Source organism: Hydra vulgaris, chromosome 11, assembly GCF_038396675.1.
Source record: "Hydra vulgaris chromosome 11, alternate assembly HydraT2T_AEP".
Classification (NCBI taxonomy): domain Eukaryota; kingdom Metazoa; phylum Cnidaria; class Hydrozoa; order Anthoathecata; family Hydridae; genus Hydra; species Hydra vulgaris.
This window is the reverse complement of record NC_088930.1, coordinates 14,608,245-14,628,429: the sequence shown is the minus strand read 5'-3', so window position 1 is coordinate 14,628,429 and position 20,185 is coordinate 14,608,245. Positions and strand designations below refer to the sequence as shown.

The 20,185-nt window shown below is 24.9% G+C and overlaps 1 protein-coding gene across 2 annotated transcripts in view; it reads right to left on the bottom strand.

Moving 5' to 3' along the window:
• LOC136087443 (cellular tumor antigen p53-like) overlaps positions 1-20,185 on the bottom strand; it is a 62,946-nt gene that overhangs the window by 1,862 nt on the left and 40,899 nt on the right. For both annotated transcript variants that reach the window (XM_065810218.1, XM_065810217.1), the window contains exons 8-12: positions 17,388-17,488; positions 9,798-9,820; positions 9,511-9,641; positions 9,228-9,293; positions 660-741 (exon numbers count right to left, since the gene is read on the bottom strand). In XM_065810218.1, coding sequence (XP_065666290.1) covers positions 660-741; positions 9,228-9,293; positions 9,511-9,641; positions 9,798-9,820; positions 17,388-17,488 — 403 coding nt within the window. The remainder of the gene's footprint in view (positions 1-659; positions 742-9,227; positions 9,294-9,510; positions 9,642-9,797; positions 9,821-17,387; positions 17,489-20,185) is intronic.

The following is a 20,185-nucleotide window of genomic DNA, read 5'->3' as shown; positions in this document are numbered from 1 at the left end:
TTAAATCTTTTCTAAGGACCTCAAAAAAAAATGTTTTTAAACCATTTTATCACAACATATGTTGAAATAGTTATGAAAAAGAGCTATAGTTTTAAAAACCGATATAATTAATTGATCTACATAAAGATTTAAAATTTTTTTCCAAAACTCCACATTTTTAATGGTGATCCAATGTTTTGTAACCATTTTATAAGCCCGAATCTTAAACTTGAAAATTCAAATCTAACATAGTTGAACTTATTGTGAATCAAGATTCATTACTTGATTTTTTCTAAAACAATTTAAAAAAAAAATAAAAAACCCGTAAGTTTACTGATAGTGATTGTTTATGATAAGATTTTCTAAAGTATACATTTTATTTAGTATTTTTAAATATTTTGTGATTTGGTGGAAATCACTTGTAAATTGAAAGCTAAGAATAGTTAAAAATAAGAAAACTTTTTTCCATTCCAAGTTTTAAATCTTTTAGTTTTGAAAAAAGGGAACGATTACAAATGAGAACTAAATAAAAAGTTTGAAATATTTTCCATAATGTTTCTAAAATAAACACAAATGTTAACACCATTGCTGCCAGATTTGATAAAGTGTTAAATAAATTAAGGTTTATTATAAAAAATAAATAAAGTAAATTTCAAATAAAGTTTCAAATTTAAACTTACTATAATAAAAAGTTGAGCACCAATAGCAAAAAAAATGTTCTGTTAGAAGATAATTTGACAAAGATTCAACTTCAGGGTTATTCTAGAAATAAAATATGTAGCAATAAAAGTTTTCAATTTAAATAACCTAAACAAATTGTGTCTAAATTTTAAAATTTTTGAAAATATGAAATTTTAAAAACACTTGCAAGCAACATTGCTTATAAAGATTGCACAACAATTTTTGGTATTCAATCCTGAATCGATTTTAATTTTATCATTATTGATTTCCTGCCACAATAATATTAAAATATTGGGCTGTTATCAAAGATTTACCAGTGCCCTTACTATAAATTGCATCATTACTTGTTACTTATACAAACTGTATAAAACTTTGACGTCATAGAACAAAATGTTACAATAGGGTAACATTGCAGATGTTGGTTTAAAAAAAAAATCATTTGTAAATTGTTTTTGTAAACTGAAAATTTTTTGTATGGTTTAAATCAAAAAAAGAAACTTGTTCATATTTGACCATTTCAAGAAAACAGGTTTTCAAAGTTTGAGATCTTCAATTAATTAACTAATTTTAAATTATTTTAAAAGATCAGTAAAATTGCAATATTTGCTTATTTTTAATGTCATTAATTATTTTATTTTAATAATATTTATGGCTAAAATGTCAAAAAGTAGCATCGTCTAAAAAGGTTGACATGTGTCTTTTGTGCTTTAAACCATCAATTTCATAATGTATGAAGTATGTAGTTAATGCTTAATTCATAATCAAATTTAGTTTAATTCAATGATTTCTTAGCAAAATGCAGAACTAGAAAAGTATTATAACATAGTAAAGAAAAAATTATTAAAGAAAAATCATTAATGATATTGAAACATAGAACTTTTTACATAGAAAACATTGAAACATTAGAATTTTTACAATAAAAAAAAGTATAACCAGCTACAAAGCAACTATAAAAAATCGCAAATAATTTTACAATTAGAAACTAGAATTGACGCTGATTTAATTAGATAGACAAAAATAAATTTTTTTCGATTGTCTAATAGGTTTTTGTTTTGCATTTGTTTGATGGGAAAGTGTGTTGCGCTCATAAATAAAGGAATATCAACATTATTACAAAACTTATTAGCAGCAAACCCATGAGTTTGGGTTAAAACTAACCAACTACTGTGAGCTCCAAGCTGTTTCAGAGGAGAGATTACATTTAATCAGCAAATAAAGCTACTAATTGGCAAAAAGTGATGAATTTTTTTCAAGGTCCGAATGCAAAGTCGCATCATCAGCAAATAGAGCCACTAATTGGCTAAAAATTAGAAGAGTTAGAGCATCTCCAAAGTAAAAATTAAAGCTTAGATAAAAATTAAAATGGAATTTTCCAGCAGACAGGAAAACGAGACTCACATTTTAACTAAAACACTTGCTCAATAATTTAGAAGTGTATTGAAGAAAGTTCTAGAAAACAGTTTTGTATGACTTTTGGCAGAAAAGTTTTTCAGACCACTTGCTGAAGAAAAGTTTAAGTGAGAAATATCTTTAACAACAGAAACCAGGGTGATTTAGATGTCTTACAATGAACTTTAGCAACGGAAATCAGGGTGATGTCTAACAATGAATACGTTTCTCTTAGATGACAGAGAGAGAGCGCAGTAATAAGATTGGAAAGAAAAATTAAAAAATCTTTGCAGAAAATTCTGCATTATCCTTAGAGGAGATAATAAGATAAAATCCATGTATAAAAGATGGAATGTTTTTGTTTTAAACGACTTGTCTTTGTTAGAAACACAAGATATTCCAAAAGTCTTTCTCTCCTATTTGATAAACCAAAAAGTAAAATTTAAACATAATTAGTTACAGATGGAGAGAGTTGATGAGATGCAAGTGGTTGTAGGATTGATATTCGGACAAACAAATAATTTGATGTATGAACAGTATGCTATTGATACTGTAGAGATGGTAATTATAAAAATTTTTCACTAAAAATTGAATAACTTGCTTGTTAAAGCAATTAATAAACTTTTTTTACCTTCATCTCCATCATCTTTCTAACCACTTTTATTACCTTCATCTCCATCATCTTTCTCACCGTTTTCAAATTAATCTTACTCAACAAAAAAAAAATCTTTGCACATAAAAATTGTTGACTTTTTAGGAACATTGAAACAATAATGTCAACAAATAAAAATATTGTAAATCTTAACCCTACTTAACGGTATAACCCTTTACCACTCACATTGCGTTTTAGGATTAAGTAAAAAAGATTTTTTTTTGCACAAGTTCATAATTTATGATGCTGATTTTAAAACAAAAAAGTTTCTGATGCTAATTGTAGCAGTTTTTAGAATAATGATGGTTATCATAAGGTTATTCTGAACATTTATGGAATAAACATAAATTATAATAGAAAACTTTTTAAAATAAAAACTTGTGAAAATGCATTGTATAACTAAACATTGTAAAACTTCTATGATAAACCACTAGAGTAAAATATTCCTTACTTGCCATGCAATTAGCCGTTGCCACTTGGTCACTAAAAAACATGCAGACCAAAAACTAATTGCTAGAAAGTTCTGAAATCATGTCTGAAAAAAACTCTGATGCTTGCATCATAACTGACAAAAGTTTGACAATTGCATCAATTTTAAAAATAAAGGCACATAATCTTTTTAGAGACCAAGTAGCATGAAGAGGTGAATTTTAGATACCAAGTAGCATAAGAAAATAAGGAGAGCACTAAGTGTTTTACATTAACTCAATTACAGTCAATTACTATAATTAGAATTAACTCTTATTACTGGCACTTTTGACAGCCTTTTTGTATGATGTCATTTCAACTATAATCTTTTCGCTGTACACTTGTTGAGTTTTACCAGACTTTTGAATTTGTTTATTAAGTTTTTGTCAAAATATTTATTTAAATATTTTTTATTATATTTATATATAAAATATATATATATATATAAAATATTTATTCAAATATTTAAAAATATTGTTTCTTAAATATTTCTCTTTATCTTAAAGTAAAATATTTTTAAAGTTATGAGTAGCTAACGCAGGGAAAGAATACAAATATTGTTCTAGAAAATAGACCAAGACTGATCTAGAAAATAGGCAGGCCACCAACAATAAAATAACTGAAAAGTTCAACTAAGATTGGTTCAACATCGCCAGCACAATCATGATTACATTTTACAACATCCAGCTAAGAAGCCTAAACTGGCACCAGAAATAATGCAAAAAAAGCTGGAGTGGGCAAAAAAGTACAGGAATTTAATGGAAGAGGGTTGGAAATGATTTTAAAATATTCACTTTCTTACATCAAACTTTAAAGATTTACTTCATAATCCTTATGTAATATTTTAAAGTATGCTTTAGCAACAAGTTGCTTTGTTTTTAAACAAAGTTTTTTTCACAACTTTTCAAGTGTTACCAAAAGAAGGCTCAATTCATAAAAGAAAAAAAAAGGAAATCAAATTGCATCATTCAAATTGTTAAGCACCCCATCTCTGTGATGATCTGGTCAGTGATATGTGAAGGAAGAATGGGGATACTCTATAATGCTGAGGGAATAACGAATCAGTTGCAATATAAAAAAGTCCGGGAACAAAGTTTGTTGCTGTAATTGGCAGAATGGTTTGATCCAGGTGAAAAAAAACCTTTATGCAGAATCGGTCATACTTAATCAATAAAAAAATCTATATCAGAACAGAAAATTACCAAAGATTGGCTAGAAAACTCTCCTGAACTAAGTCCTATAGATAATGTTTGGGTGCTCTTAAAAGGGGAAATATTCAAAGTAAATATTAGAAATAAAGTGTATTTAATAGAAAAAATTATTCACCACTAAAACCATAATGAAAAATTGCAGAAAATGGCTGAAAAATGCATGAAAAGTATGTCAAAAAAGGTACTTATTATTATAGAAGCTAATGGGGGAATCACCAAATATTGATCTTGAATATTTTTATAGTAATTAAATATATTTGTGACAAAATTTGTTGAATTGAACTTGATGAATGCTTTTTATTTGTCAAAAAAAAAAAAAAAAATACCCATTTCTTTAATAAAAGTTACTTTTGAGTACATAAATCATTAAAATAAAAAATTATGAAAATAAAATAGACTTTGAAACTTAATATTGTAAAAAATTGTGAGTGGCCATAATAAATTGTCACATGACTGTACAAACTTTTTCTTCCAAGATATGGAATGACATGAAAATATACTTTTAACTTAAAATATAATTTCACCATTAATTCTTTCAATTTAAATAACTTGAGAACTAAAAATGAAAATCAAATTTTTTTTATTGTTAATAATATTTTTATAAACTTTACATACTTTAATTTTTTTTTTAAATAATCAGAACAGAAAAAATGGGGTGGCGAAACTACCCCAATAAAATCTAATTTAGGGGAAATTTGCCACCTACGTTATTTACAATATAATAACATCTAGGATATTTTGAAAGGTCCAGGGGGAGGGGGATTTAGTTGACTAAAAAATGAGTTTTAAAATAATTAAGCAAACTTAAAAAAAATCAATGTACAAATTATAATACATGAGAGATGAAGAGATAAAAGTCAAAAACTCATTGTTTTCCATATTTTACTGAGCAATAAAATTCGATTGTATTTTTTTTGAGTCGACATTTTTCACAAACCCATTTTTTGACATGAACTTTTCTCACATTGAAACCAAAAGTTTTGCTGATCAGTTGTTGCGCTATTGAACGGCTTTTGACCATTTTATCCAATCAAAGCACATTTCTATTTAATATAAATAGGTGGCAAAATTTACCCATTTAGTATTTCCATAATAACTTTGGAACCAATCAAAATTTGAAAGAAAAAAACAATACTTGAAAAAAAAACAATTCTTTTAAAAATTTCCAATATTTTAGTCTTTTAAATTTTGAATGGAAATAATTTGATTTTAATAAGAATTTTAAATTTCCTGTTTTTTTATAGATTAGTTTTGCCAATTAATTAATTTTCTTATCAAGTTTCACAAAAATAAGATTTTTTTTTACATGATTTGATAAGAAATTTGTTTTTCTTTTAATAGAAATTTGAATTATAAAAAAATGTTATTCCTGAGTAAAGTTATAGTTATAAAAGTAGATATACAGCAATTGGTGGCGAAATTTCTTAAGTGGCAAAATTACCTCTTTTTACTCTATAAGAATAAAATCTAGGTCTTTTTTAAATCTGTTTCTAATTTAACAATAGCATTATCCAACAGTTCAATAAAGGTTTGCTTTTCTTTTACTTTCAAAATTATCAGTTAGAAGCATTGGCTTTAACTAATAATTCTACGGATCAGATTCTTTTGCTTGAATGCTAAAGCGTTCTATTTCTTTGTTTAGGGCAAAGATTCACAATTTTTTTCTTTTTTTTTGTTTTGTTTTCTTAGTAATAACATTTTCCCTTTTATTTCCATCTAAATATCACACTTACCGAGAATGATCTAACTTGCAACTTTTTGTTAATTTATTAGTAATTGTGAAATTATGAACATCCTGTTTTAATGCCATTACATGGTGATAAACAGTGCACTGACTAATCAAAGAGGTTTGTTGCATGTTCTCAATAAAAAGCTCTTTGTTTACACTAAAACCTTGCTCAGCAGCACACTGCCTGTGAGTTCAAGTAAAAAACAGGATACAGACTTCCCTAAATAATTCAAAATGTTTGTTCCTATTCAAATAAGGCATTAATAACTTGTCAAGATGCATTTTAAGGCAATTGAATTGTCTGAACTCTTCCTTTTTTAATGTTACAATAGATTTTTTTAAGTCTTTAAACTGATCTTTGGCAGAATCAGCTGTTTGGGCTGATATCAACTTTGACCTATACAGCTTATCAACTAGCTGACCAAACAAGCAAATCTAACTTCTTTGTTATTAACCATAATATTTGGGGATAGACGTGCTGCATTTCACACTAACATATACTTCAAAGGACTGTCAAGAAAATAAATATCATTTTAAAAAGTTCCATTATTTTTCCATGACTCTCAATAAAAATTTAGGAACTCCATGATATTTTCTATGACCAAAAAAAAATTCCATGACATTTCCATGATTTCCATGACCAGTGGCCACCCTGTATAAAGCCACTCTTAGCATCAACTTGAAAATTTTGGCTATCTCCACCAGTTTTTCTAAGATCTTTTTCATCTGGCAATCGAAAACCTTTTGTACAATCTGATCAAAATGTGACTGTTGATAAAAAGTCTTGTTCTTTTAAAGAAAGAAATAATAGTATTGAAGAAAACCAATTATCAAAGAAAAGTTTAAAATTTTGATTTCTTGATAGTGTTTAAATCAACCTCTCTACTACATAAGAGCCAGAACATTTTTAGTCATTGACTGAGCCGGACTACAAAAAAAAAAAATCATAAATAATGCCTCATGATCCAGAATGTCCAAAGTTTTTGAACCCTTATTTTACAGGTTTTTTGGGGTTGTACTAGCAAATGTCGCTATATTTTGATTTTGCAGGAATAATTTGTTCATCGATTGAGTATTCAATTTCAGGTTCAATTAATATACAGATTTTCCGAACATGATTTAACGCTGGCTGGATTTTAAAAAGTTTGTTCAATTTATTTTCTTGTTCATCTTGTTTAGTGTTATCACTTACATACAGATTTTCTTGCAATAACTTCTAGCAATTAATTGACATAACATCTGCTATTGGTCTGTATCAAGTTTCATGGGCCCAATACATATTGTATGCAGGGAGATTTACAACTGACATTAGAATTTGTAATCCTAGTAATTACTGGAGCTCTTGAGTGTTAGTGTTTATAGATTTTGATGTTTTGAAAACACTATATAAATTTTTTTGCTCTGAGATCAAAGTACTCAGCTCATCTTTTCAAAGCATTTTAAAATAAGTATATCAGGTCCAAGTATCAACATTCTTAGAAGATAAACTAAACTCTTGTCCTAAAAAAGTCTGTTTTGATGACAATATGAGTTTTATTTTGCCATTCAGGGATATACTTTTCATACTTTGATGAGTCTTTACTGAAATCAATTTCATTCGTGTTTTGTTTATTTTCTGCATCAGTGTCTTCAACTATCAGATCTACATTAGAGTCAATATCAATGCGTGGTTGTACAGATGTTTCTTCATCATCAACTTCATTTAAGTCTGACATCTCAGAATCAGAACATGGAGCAAGTAATATTTCTAATGCTTCTTTGATGTTATATGACTTTTTGTCTTAGCTATGTTTACATAATAAAATGAAATTATACAAGAAAAGCAGTACTAAAGAGCAATAATTATATAATTAATAAAAAATTTTTTTTATAAATAGTAATAAAACTGAAATAATTTTAGCATTGTCAGTTACTTTTTAAATGACATCTTGGAAATAACTTTTATTATAGGGAAACAAATGTTTTTAAAAGATGGTATTTTAAGGAAAAAAACAAACTAGACAGAACTACAAAGTATATAACTCAATATTATTCTGGAAAGTTGTGGTAACCATATGCTTACTGAAAGCGGTAAAGGGATAATTACTTTAAAAATGAGCTCTTAGTATCTCACCATAATACTCAAAATACCATCATAATAAAAATACAATCATAGTAAACATCACATTTTTTATGATTAAAAAAAAAACTTGCATAATAAAATTCTATTGAAATTATTGGAAAACAACTTTTATCAAAAGTGCATTTGCCGACATGTCAAAAAAAATGCTTTAGGCAAACTTTGCACAAGCAACAGAAAAATATTATGGGTAGCTGAAAACTCCTAAAAAGTAGATTTTATTGGTAAAAGTAAATATTTCTAAATATTTATAAAGTATTTGGATACAAAGCTGAATGAGTGAGTACCTAGATTAGTTTAAAAATATCTCGTGCAGATGAGCCATTTTAAAAATAAAAATTCTAAAATATCTAGCATATTTTGTCACAATTTTTTGTTGTTAGGCAATTGAAGCTTGACAAATTGACAAATTATTTGACTGAGTGTGGCCAATGAGCCATTTTTGGGTGTTTTTTTTAAGTTTACCATTATAATGAAACAAAAATATTAACCAATCTTAAAAATAAACAAATTTACAAGCTTATTTTAATATATATACAGATTTTTATTTTGCAATGCAAATGGTTATCAACACTATGTGAATTTTTGTAGTCAGTTATGCTCAAAAATACAATTAACATACAACCCAAAAACCCTTGACACTTAAAGGAAATTCTATATCATTACTGCAAAATTTAATTAACTTCCTGTTTAAATAACTAACTATTTTTTTCTCAAAAAAATAAATAAATAAAGTTATTTTAAATAATGCTTTAAATTTTTCAATTTTACCTTTAACATAAGCTCATAATAAAATAAATATTTTACTTAATTTTTATATTTTATTGTTTCTATATTATATTTTTATACTTTATACTTTATATATTATATATAATATATAAAGTATAAAGCCAGCAATAGAAGATTAACAGATTAGCAAAATCAAACTTGCATTTATTAACCTGTTCTATCAAAGGCATTTTAATAATCTAATTTGCTTAAAAACAACTCAATACCTACATTGTTATGTAATTGCTCTTCATTTTCATGCCTAAAACATGAATGCCAAGCATCTGTTTTTATTCCCTAATATGAAACAAGATTTTAAATTAAAAATAAAAACATCATCTTTTAAAATTCATTATCTTACAATCATTACTAAAATAAAAAACACTCCACCCCCAATGTTTTTCTTTTCGCATTTTTAAACATTTTAATTCACCCGGGTTTTGAAAGAGAAGAGTTTATATGAATGTCATTAAATAGTAGACATAAAAATTAATAAACAACAATAAAGAAATACTTTCAGCATATCGAGTTGATGACATATTTTTTTAAGTTCTTGTATTGTGTTAAACATTCCAGATTTTTCATTGCTGCATACTTTTTTTGCTCTTTTGTGATTAGTATTGTCTTTTTCTTTTCCAACATATTCTTAAAAAATCAGTGAAAGTTGAAAACAAGTATGTGGGAAGAATGTGGGAAACAAAACCAATATAAATTTAATATTGAACGAAAAAGTAAAAATATGAAAATATGTAAAAAATATTGAATGAACATTTTAAAAGTTTTTTAAATATAGAAACATACCATTTGCAGAAGAGCTTTTTACCCTAATGAATAAATAAATAAAAAAATATAAATAAAAATAAAATTTATTTAAATATATAAACTTCAACAAATAAAAAAAACAAAAAAAACAAAAAAACACTTTTTGGATCAAAGTTGCTTAATCAACTCCCAATATAGGTGTAACTAATTCAAAATCTGTTAAGAAACCTTATCACCAGTATTTATAATTTATTACAGTTGACTCCTGGTTATTTGAACCTCATTGAGGAATAAGAATAACCAAAATTTCAAACTACTACGAAGTAAAAAATTTGGAATAAAATCGCTAATATAACTTACCGGAAAACTTAATATGACATCGTTAGTCACGATCAATCAAATTAATGGTTGTAAGTAAATAAAAAAAAGTTGATAAGTATCCAGTGGCTGTTGTTGATAATGATGCATTTACCAAAAGGGAAAAGTAGAAAATGCCAAAACCATTTTTTACTTTTTAAAAACTAATTCTTTAATTATTTATTCCATTAGAATTAATGGAAAAGCTGTAAACTTAAGAGACAACTAGGGTATAAGAACCTGTACTAAAATTTACCTGGAATTGTAAGATGATAAATATATTGCAAAAACTAATTTTTATACTATAAAAACTTTTGAGTAAATAACGACAACTTTGTTTAATTTACAGTAGTTTTATACAATAAATTTTTTTTTAAAAACTTGGAATGACTGACAGTTTTTGGTGATAACTAGTTTTTGGTGATAACTTTGGTTGCTAAGCGTCAAAGTATCTTAGAAGAATTATTATTCATACTATTTATTACCTACAACAAATGATACTAGATTTATGGTGACTACCAATGGACCAAAAGCTTTTTATTGCAAAAATGTTGTCAGGTGTCAGATGGACTGCATTGATGCTGGTTAAACAACCCCAAAGATTACCATTCTGGAAACCGTGCACATGATAACTACATCATGGGACACTGTAACTGCAAACACTATACAAATTGTCTTAGAAAAACAGGCATCTTGCAAGAAACAGATCAAGAATTTCTGCATTCTATTTTAATCAATAATAGTGTTGTAGAAGAGGAAAAGACAGTTATCAGAGATTAATCTCAAGGAATTCAACTACTGCAAGTTTAAGTCATGGACAAAATATTATTGTTGATTGACAACCAATAACCCATAATTTTTTTTATAACACTCCATCAGCCATGATAGCCTCAATGTTCTTGTTTAAACCAAAACTATGGTCTTGGAGTTTTTTTTTATTGTTCTTTTTTTTATTGCCCATTTGTGTTGGTTGTGCTTTTTCTTATAATTCAATATACTTTTCTATTGACACTCATTCATTTATTCATTAAACCTGTTAATTGCACTAAACCTAACCTCCCAGGGTGTTAACCAGGAAGAAATTTGATACAGCGTTTTAACAAAATTGGGAATTTGTCAAAATACTTCTTAATCATCCCCCCACCCCCTGAGATTAACCCACCTCAGTGCTGCATACATTGATTGGACAGCGCCAAAAATAAAATAAAATACCGTCTGTAACATTAAAGATGAACATGAAATATATATTTTTTTATTATAAAATAATCAGTGTAAATTAATTAATTCTTATTAAGAACACTATATTTGATTTATTTTTAATCTTAATATATTGTTGCCGCTTTCATTTCAAGAGTATTCTTTTGAATATATTTTTCTTTTTCATTGTAATATAGTAATATAGCGATTTATGTTCAATGAAAATCTCTGCGGAAGAGAACCAATGATCTTCTACTTCTACTCAAGATTTAAACTCTGCTTGATGTCTTTTATAAACAAACCCTTACATCATCATGTAATAAATTGTGTCGTCAAAAAGAATATTTTAAAAATAAATAAATTTTTGAAAATAGTAAATACGAGCTTGTGAATTTCTTATTTTACATTTAATGTTAGTTCAATTTTATAATTAATAAAATAATTTTTTATACATAAATCGCATAGCAAAATAAAGTTATAATTACCAAGTCACAGCAAAAGCAACAACAAATGTTGTTTAATTATAGAAGAATATTGCAAGCGATTATTTTTTCATTCATAGTTATAAAATATTATGACTAATTTATTAATATGACGGTTTATTCAAAATTTGCTTTTACATTTAAATTCAAGCAAGCAGTGAATCTTGTTTTCTGGTTTTTTAAATTTCTAGTACCAGTTTGTTGTAATAAAAAAAACATTCTTGTTATTAAACGTATTTAATTTATGTTTTAATATATGTATTTACGCTTTTAAGTTTTAAATACAAGTAAGCAGTAAAGTATAGAAATCTATTTTCCTTGTTCAATAAATTTATTGAACAAGGAAAATAGATTATAACAGTTTGTTATAATCGTAAAACGTTTTTTGTATTTAACTTATAATTCAAAGGTGGTCTATTAAAAAAGTTAGTAAATTAATAGTAGATATGTAAAAAAAGATTTTAGTCGATGTGATCAACTAATTCAGTTGATATAAAATACCATACAAAAAAAGAAAAACAATAACTAAAAGACTTACCATAATATCCGTAACTGATCAAAATTTCGAAAGTATCTGACATAAACGACTTCTTTATATTTATGTTGATGAAGCACATGTACTACTTGCAGTTGAGTTTACAGTAAGACTTATAAGTTATTAGAGAGTTTAAGCATACACACGTTATCTCCAGCTGGTTTTAAGAGAGAGTTTATGCATACACGCGTTATCTCCAGGCAGTTCTTAACAGATTTTGAATTAGTTACACCTATATTGAGAGTTGATTAAGCAACTTTGATCCAAAAAGTGTTTTTTTTTTTTATTTTTTTTTTATTTGTTGAAGTTTATATATTTAAATAAACTTTTTTTTTATACTAAATAAACGCTAGCAAGTTGCTACCACGGCAAATTTAAATAACATTAAGCATGAAAAACTTTCAACATATGCGTTTCAAGTCATTAATTTTCAGGACTTATTTTTAAGTTACAAGTATTTCCAAAAATAATTTCAAAAACCATTCAAAGAACAATTCCAAAAAAAATCTGCTTTATAAACAATCAAAGCAATCTTACTAGCAAATCTGCATCAAAGTTTACTTTAAATTTAAAGATGACATTGGGAGTTGGAGAGACGTTAACCTCAAAAATATTAAAGCAAATCATTCAAAGCACAAGTATGAGTTTGAAACTCATTAACTACTCATGTAACGTACATTTTTAAGCAGTGGTAAGAAATAAGATTTCTAGCGTACGTTTTAAAAAGACTTATTAATTATTTAAAAGAAATTCTTTGGACACTGCCTCAACATAACGCTTGTATGCTTAAACTCTCTATTTAACTTTTCAGTCAAAGAGGGCAAAACTTTTAAAGAAATAGCATTTGCAGGTGTTCAACAAAACAAGTTTGTTATTATTAAAAGATTTTTTAGGTTAGTGTATTTTATTTCTTGTGAACTTTTTTATATAATATTTGCTGTTGTTGGAATGCATTGCAAAAAATTATTTGCAAATTATGAGAAATGAATTTTACTAGTAAGATGCCGAGAAAATCCCTAAAATCGCTTGGAAAATTCCTATTCTCAATGAATTAGAATTATTTATGTTATTTTTCTATTAGTTTTTAACAATAATAATAATTAATTTTTAATAATTTTTAGAATTATTATTAAACTTTAATTTGGCAAACTTTATTTGGAGAATAGGATTTTTTCACCTTTAAATTGGGAATCTTAATTTTATGAGCATTTGGGAATACCACATTTGGCGGGGCGCCACAGGGTTAGTTTACACCCTGACTCCAGATGTGAAAATTCCGTGAACGATAATATTTACATAATGAGAATTTTGAAGTGATCACCATTTTGAAGTGACCTCTATTTTATCAAAAAAAATAATGAACAATATTTAAACTTATTTTTTTGAAGAACCCTACCACATGATTAAAAACTAGCAGATTTCTGAAACCCAGGCAGGCAAGTCGAGCAGGAAGTATTTTATCTTCTCTTTCCAAATTTAAAAATTATTGTTAGTGGTTTTGATTTTTTTTTGTGTGGATTAATTGATGCAAGGGTGGATTTTCAGTTATTCAAAATTTTGGTTATTTAAAGTGGAAGAATATATATGTATATATATATATATATATATATATATATATATATATATATATATATATATATATATATATATATATATATATATATATATATATATATATATATATATATATATATATATAGACACACACACACACACATATATATATTTATATATATAAATTCAAGATAAAATAAATTAAATTAAAAACTGCAAAATAATAAAAATTAATAACATCTCTATATATTATTGCCAAACTTAATAGTGTTAGTAGTGTTAGTGCCCATTCAAGCGTGTTTGACACGAAACCATTAGCAGCCATTGCAACCAAGGTAATGGCAAGAAAGATTTGTAGTACTTTTATTATAAGAAAACATGAACGAAAGTGTATGCAAATTTCTAACTTATGTAAACATGAAATTTTGTAATGTAAACCATTTAAAAAATGTATGAAGTTTCACAATTTTTCTTTCACTTGAAAACTGCATTGTGACAATATCTCCTTAATTTCAATCTATAGCATTCAAAAAATTATTATATAGTTTCAAAATATTTGTATGAGGTGTTAGCATGGCTGAGTGTTTAGCACGCAGAGCTTCTAAACAAAAAAAACTCTGGTTTAAGTCCTACCACTGGCGACTATTTTTGCTAATTTTTTTCAATTATTTTTTTAATACAAAATACTTTTGAAGTTTTATAGAGATTATTTACAAACATTTGTAACGATATTACACACTTTAACAAACAAACAAGATATAAAAAATAACTAAAAATTCTAAAAACATCAAAAAACAGGGGGAAATTTGTTGTGTATGTGTCATATACTTATGTTATTAATGTGCTCACCTAATTAGTCCTGATAAGTCTGAAAAAAAAAAAAATAATGATATGAAACTTAATAAAGAAAAAAATTTAATAAGACAGTCCTGCTTCTCCAGAAGATGCTGGCGAGAAGGCAAAAAAAAAAGAAAAGACCATAGCTAGAAAATTGAATTTATTTTTCTAGCCACGGTCTTTTTTTTTTTTTTTTTTTTAGCTACAAAAATTAAATTTTATTTTAGCAATTAAAAGTCTTTTTTTGCTTATTTTTTTGATCGCATGTAATATAAGTAAACTTTTCTAATAATTTTTTAATTTAAAAAAATAATCTTTTTTGCTCAAGCTTAATGATTGACCAAAATTCTGTTTCGGTATCGATTTCAGCTGAAATTTCAATGAATACTGAAATTTTGGTTTTGGTACTTTTTATAAATTCAGTAAAAAGCAAAATTTCCGTTGAAAAACATACCGAAAACCAAAAAATTTGAAAGATTTTAAATTTTTATCTAATTTAGAAAAACAGTTATTTTTGAGAATTCTCACAAAATATTTTAAAAATTTTTAGAAAGATTCTTAGAATTTTCACAAAATACCTAAAAAAAATCTTGTTTTTAGAGAAAATCTGCCAGTTATTAACTTTCGCTATTAACTTATATCGCTAACTTATGTATTAAATCTTGATTTGTGATACACGTGTAATTAATTCTAACATAATATGAGTTTAAAAGATTGAAAAACAAAAAATTTATTGTCTAATCCAAATCCTAGAAAATTTGAAACTTTGATTTTAGATTTGCCCCTTTCTCTTAATAATTTCTGACTGCTAAAATTACATCATCTTCTTCTACACAGTCGCTCAGATATTAGAAAAAAGCGGAAAGTTTTTGTTTAAAATATTTGATCTAAACTAACTTTTGGTAAATCATTGAAGCCAAAATTTTCGTGTATGTGACGTCACTTTATGGCAAAAAACCAACTAGAAATAAGATTTTATTCATATTTTTTAGGTAAGTTACTTTTATTAAAAATATATAGAAAATATTTTTATAGGATATATTCTAATGAAGAATAAATATAGTAAATACTATGTTATTTCTTTAAAACTATTTATTAATATTGCATGAATACTAACACTTATCCGTAAAATGATATATCTCTAACAGTTTTATATCTTTTTGTACAATTGTATGTACCATAATTAAAACCAATCAAAAACCAAACTTGATGTATAGAAGTTTTTTTTGCCACAAGCTGACGTCACAGCACAAAATATTTTTGGCTTAACTTTTAGATTAGCATTTAATAGCTAAGGTCGCGTCTATAGTTTTTAATGGTCAAAGATCTTTTTAGATCACCATTTGTATAGTGTCACGTACAAACATGTGTAAATGTAAACGTCTTTAACATATGTTGAGTTTGCAGGCACTATATGGAACAATTGTGTATAATATATCTATAAAATGAGAAAACTTTAAAATTTTATTTTTAAATTTAGAAATCTTTTTTTGCTGTATTATTATTATTTTGCTATAAATATATAAACAAGGTCGAAAAAATGTCAAATATAGTTATGCTAAGGAGAGGTCTCAAACCCCCCGAAACAACACTGATGACAGCGCATTAAAACACTGAGCGATTAATGATATGTGTTTAAGAAAAAAAGTTGAAAAAATGTCAAATATAATTACGCTAAGGAGAGGTCTCAAACTGTATTTTTTTGAGTCTGGTAGTTCTATATAATTATTTGACAAAAAATTAAAAAGTAAAAAAGGTTTTTTTAAAATTAACTGTATTTTTTTGAGTCTGATAGTTCTATATAATTATTAGACAAAAAATTAAAAAGTAAAAAAGGTTTTTTTAAAATTAAATTAAAAGATAAAAAAATAGTAAAAAAATAAAAAACATTTTATATAAATATTAATTAAACAAAATAATTAATATAAAAACAGAAAGACAAACATTTTATTTAAATTCTAAATAAAAATGATTAAAATAAAAAATCAAAATGAATATTTCATTTAAGTTCTAAACTAAAATAGTTAAAAAAAAAACAACATTTAAAAAAAAAAAAAAATTTAAAAAAAAAAAAAAAGACATTTTATTTAAATTCTAAATAAAATAAATCATACATATTTTGCTTTTATTATTTATTTTCACATGCCTGCAAAAGTGGATAAGACTGATATATATATGTGTGTGTGTGTTTATATATACATATATATATATATATATATATATATATATATATATATATATATATATATATATATAAAATATATAATATATAAATATAAAATATATAAATATACAAAATATATATATAAATACTTATATATTTATACACACACACATATATATATATATATTAATACATGTATATATGTTTCTATATATATAAACAATATATATATATTTATATATATATATAAACAATATATGTATATATATATTTATATATATATAAACAATATATATATATTTATATATATATATATATAAACAATATATGTATACATATATTTATATATATATAAACAATATATATATATATATATATATATATATATATATATATATATATATATATATATATATATATATATATATATATATATATATATATATATATTGGATTCAGTACCATCTTTTTAGCTTTGCCAAAAAAAAAAAAAAAAAGTAAACCTTTTTTGGATGCTTTGAAAAATGTATGGATATTGAAAAGATGCAACATCCATTAATTTGTTAAAGTTTTCAATTAATGCTAGGTTTTTCGCTGAACTTGCCTAAAAGTTTAGTAATAAAAGAATATTAAAACCAAAAATATATTGCAGCAATATCAAAGTATATTGCAACAAAATAAAATATATTGCAGCAAAATCAAAGTATATTGCAACAAAATAAATATTATGCTACAATAAAAAATATATTGGTGCAGTATAAAATATATTGTAACAAAAAAAATTATATTGCTGCAATATAAAATATATTGCCGCAATATAAAATGGAATAGAAGAAACGATAATGATAGCTACGATATAATGAAAGTGATAGTGATTCCATTGTATTAATAGCTAACTTTTGCAATTGTTTATTATTATAATCACTGCCATAGTATATATATATATATATATATATATATATATATATATATACATATATATATTTATATATATATATATATGTATATATATATATATATATATATATATATATATATATAAATATATATATACATAAAATATTTAGTCTCACAAGACCATTGAACATTTGACAGGTCATACATATATAAAAGTTATTTTATGGATATGTATGTATGTATATATATATATATATATATATATATATATATATATATATATATATATATATATATATATATATATATATATATATATATATATATATATAGGTATATACATACATACATACATACATATATATATATATATATATATATATATATATATATATATATATATATATATATATATATATATATATATATATATATATATATAGGTATATAGGTATATACATACATACATAAAAGTCTATTCTTATAACTACAGTTATAGTTTTAAACTTTATCATAGCAGGGTGCCCACTATTAAAACTGAAGCTAAAAGGATTTTAAGGAGATTTTAGAAGATATTTTCCTAATATTTAAGGAGATTTGGTCGGGAATGACAACTTTTTGAAAGAAAAAATAAGGAGAATTAAGGAGAAAACGATTACATTAAACACAGAATCTTATTTTTTTAATAAATTTTAAATATAAACAGAGAAATTATTATAAATTAATATATTACTTTATATATAATTAAGTTTGCGAACTATCAAATCTATCAAACTTTCAGAGCAATATATTTTCTTCTTTATTAATAAGTATAATCCATTCACTTAAATAAAATTTCCCAGATGATTAGAATTAATAATAATAAGGAGAAATTAAGGAGAGCAGTCAAATTTTACTTTTTTATAAGGTTATTTAAGGACATTTAAGGAGATTTTTATTTTTTAAGGATATTTAAGGTTTTTAAGGAGGAGTGGGAACCCTGCATAGTAATTTAATTACCATTGTTTTTATCATTAGTTATAACTTTTATTGAAATTATCAAATTATAGTTATTATTTGTTATGATTTTTTTATTCATATTATTATTATTTCTATCATTAATATCATTATTATTTATTAGTACTTTATTTTCTTTTATTTTTCTCTTTTATGTTTTTATCTTGCAAGTGACACCTAACCTTAATAATGTGAGTTTATAATTTATTATAGTAAACTTCCATATTTTATGATGAAATAATTGGTTAAAAAAATAAAAATAAAAATTAAGTAATACTAATCAAATTTTTGAATACCTTTTAGAGCAATTAACAATAGAGCAATTAACAATAGAGCAATTAACAATTAAACACTCTAGGGATGATAATAAAGAATTATTTTTGGGATGTCTTCAATCAACAAAAATTTCTTTTTCAACTTTGGGGGTTTTTCACAACTCTAGGTGAATGGCAAGAGTAATTTATTCTCTAATAATAAATTTATTTAAAGAGCAATTTACATTTACCAATTTAAAAAAAAGATCTTGAAGACATAAGCTTATTTATTAAGAATATTTGGGTTAAAACTTGGTTTTATTGCATTAATAACTGATATGATGTTTTTTGCCTGAACTATCTTTGCCTGAACCAGCTCCCAACAAAGACCTACAATTATTGATATTGGTAATAAAGTATAAAGAAATTGATAAGAAGATAGCAAATATAACACAGCACTTTTAAAAATGATAAAATATTTATGGTACATTTTTTCTGAACTGTTTTTTTGTTTTTTGTTTATCGACTTCTTGAACAATAGTGTAAAAAGTTGAATGGCATTAAAATTATCACAAGAAGAGGAAGATGACTTTGAGGTCTACAAGAAGAGGAAGATGACTTTGAGGTCCACAGTAATAAGAAATTATTCATTACATTACAAGACCATTTTTTTTTTTTTTTTTTGAGATTTGAAACTGATATTGATGCTAAATTAACAAAACCTTTTAATACAACACCTACTGCAAGTATTAGCTGAATATTGAGTAAAAACAACAAGCTTTGTATTTTTGTTACCACACTAATAATAGGGGTCCCTTAAATGCTCAATGGTCTTGTGAGACCTAAAATATCTTTTACTCAAAAAATTTATAAATTTAGTGTTATTTTATTTTTTTAGAACACTTTTAATGGGTGGGAGCAGACTTAAAAAAAAAAAGTATTTTTAAGGGTCACCCTAATATATTTATATATATATATATATATATATATATATATATATATATATATATATAGTGTAAATAGATTTGTCAACTTTATTTGGTTACCCAAATCCAGACAGCTTTTTCAGAAAATGAAAAAAACAAAGAATAATGATGGAAAGGACTGCTGCCCTAAACTAAATCTTTAGTCAATGTAGTGACACTCCCTTTTGT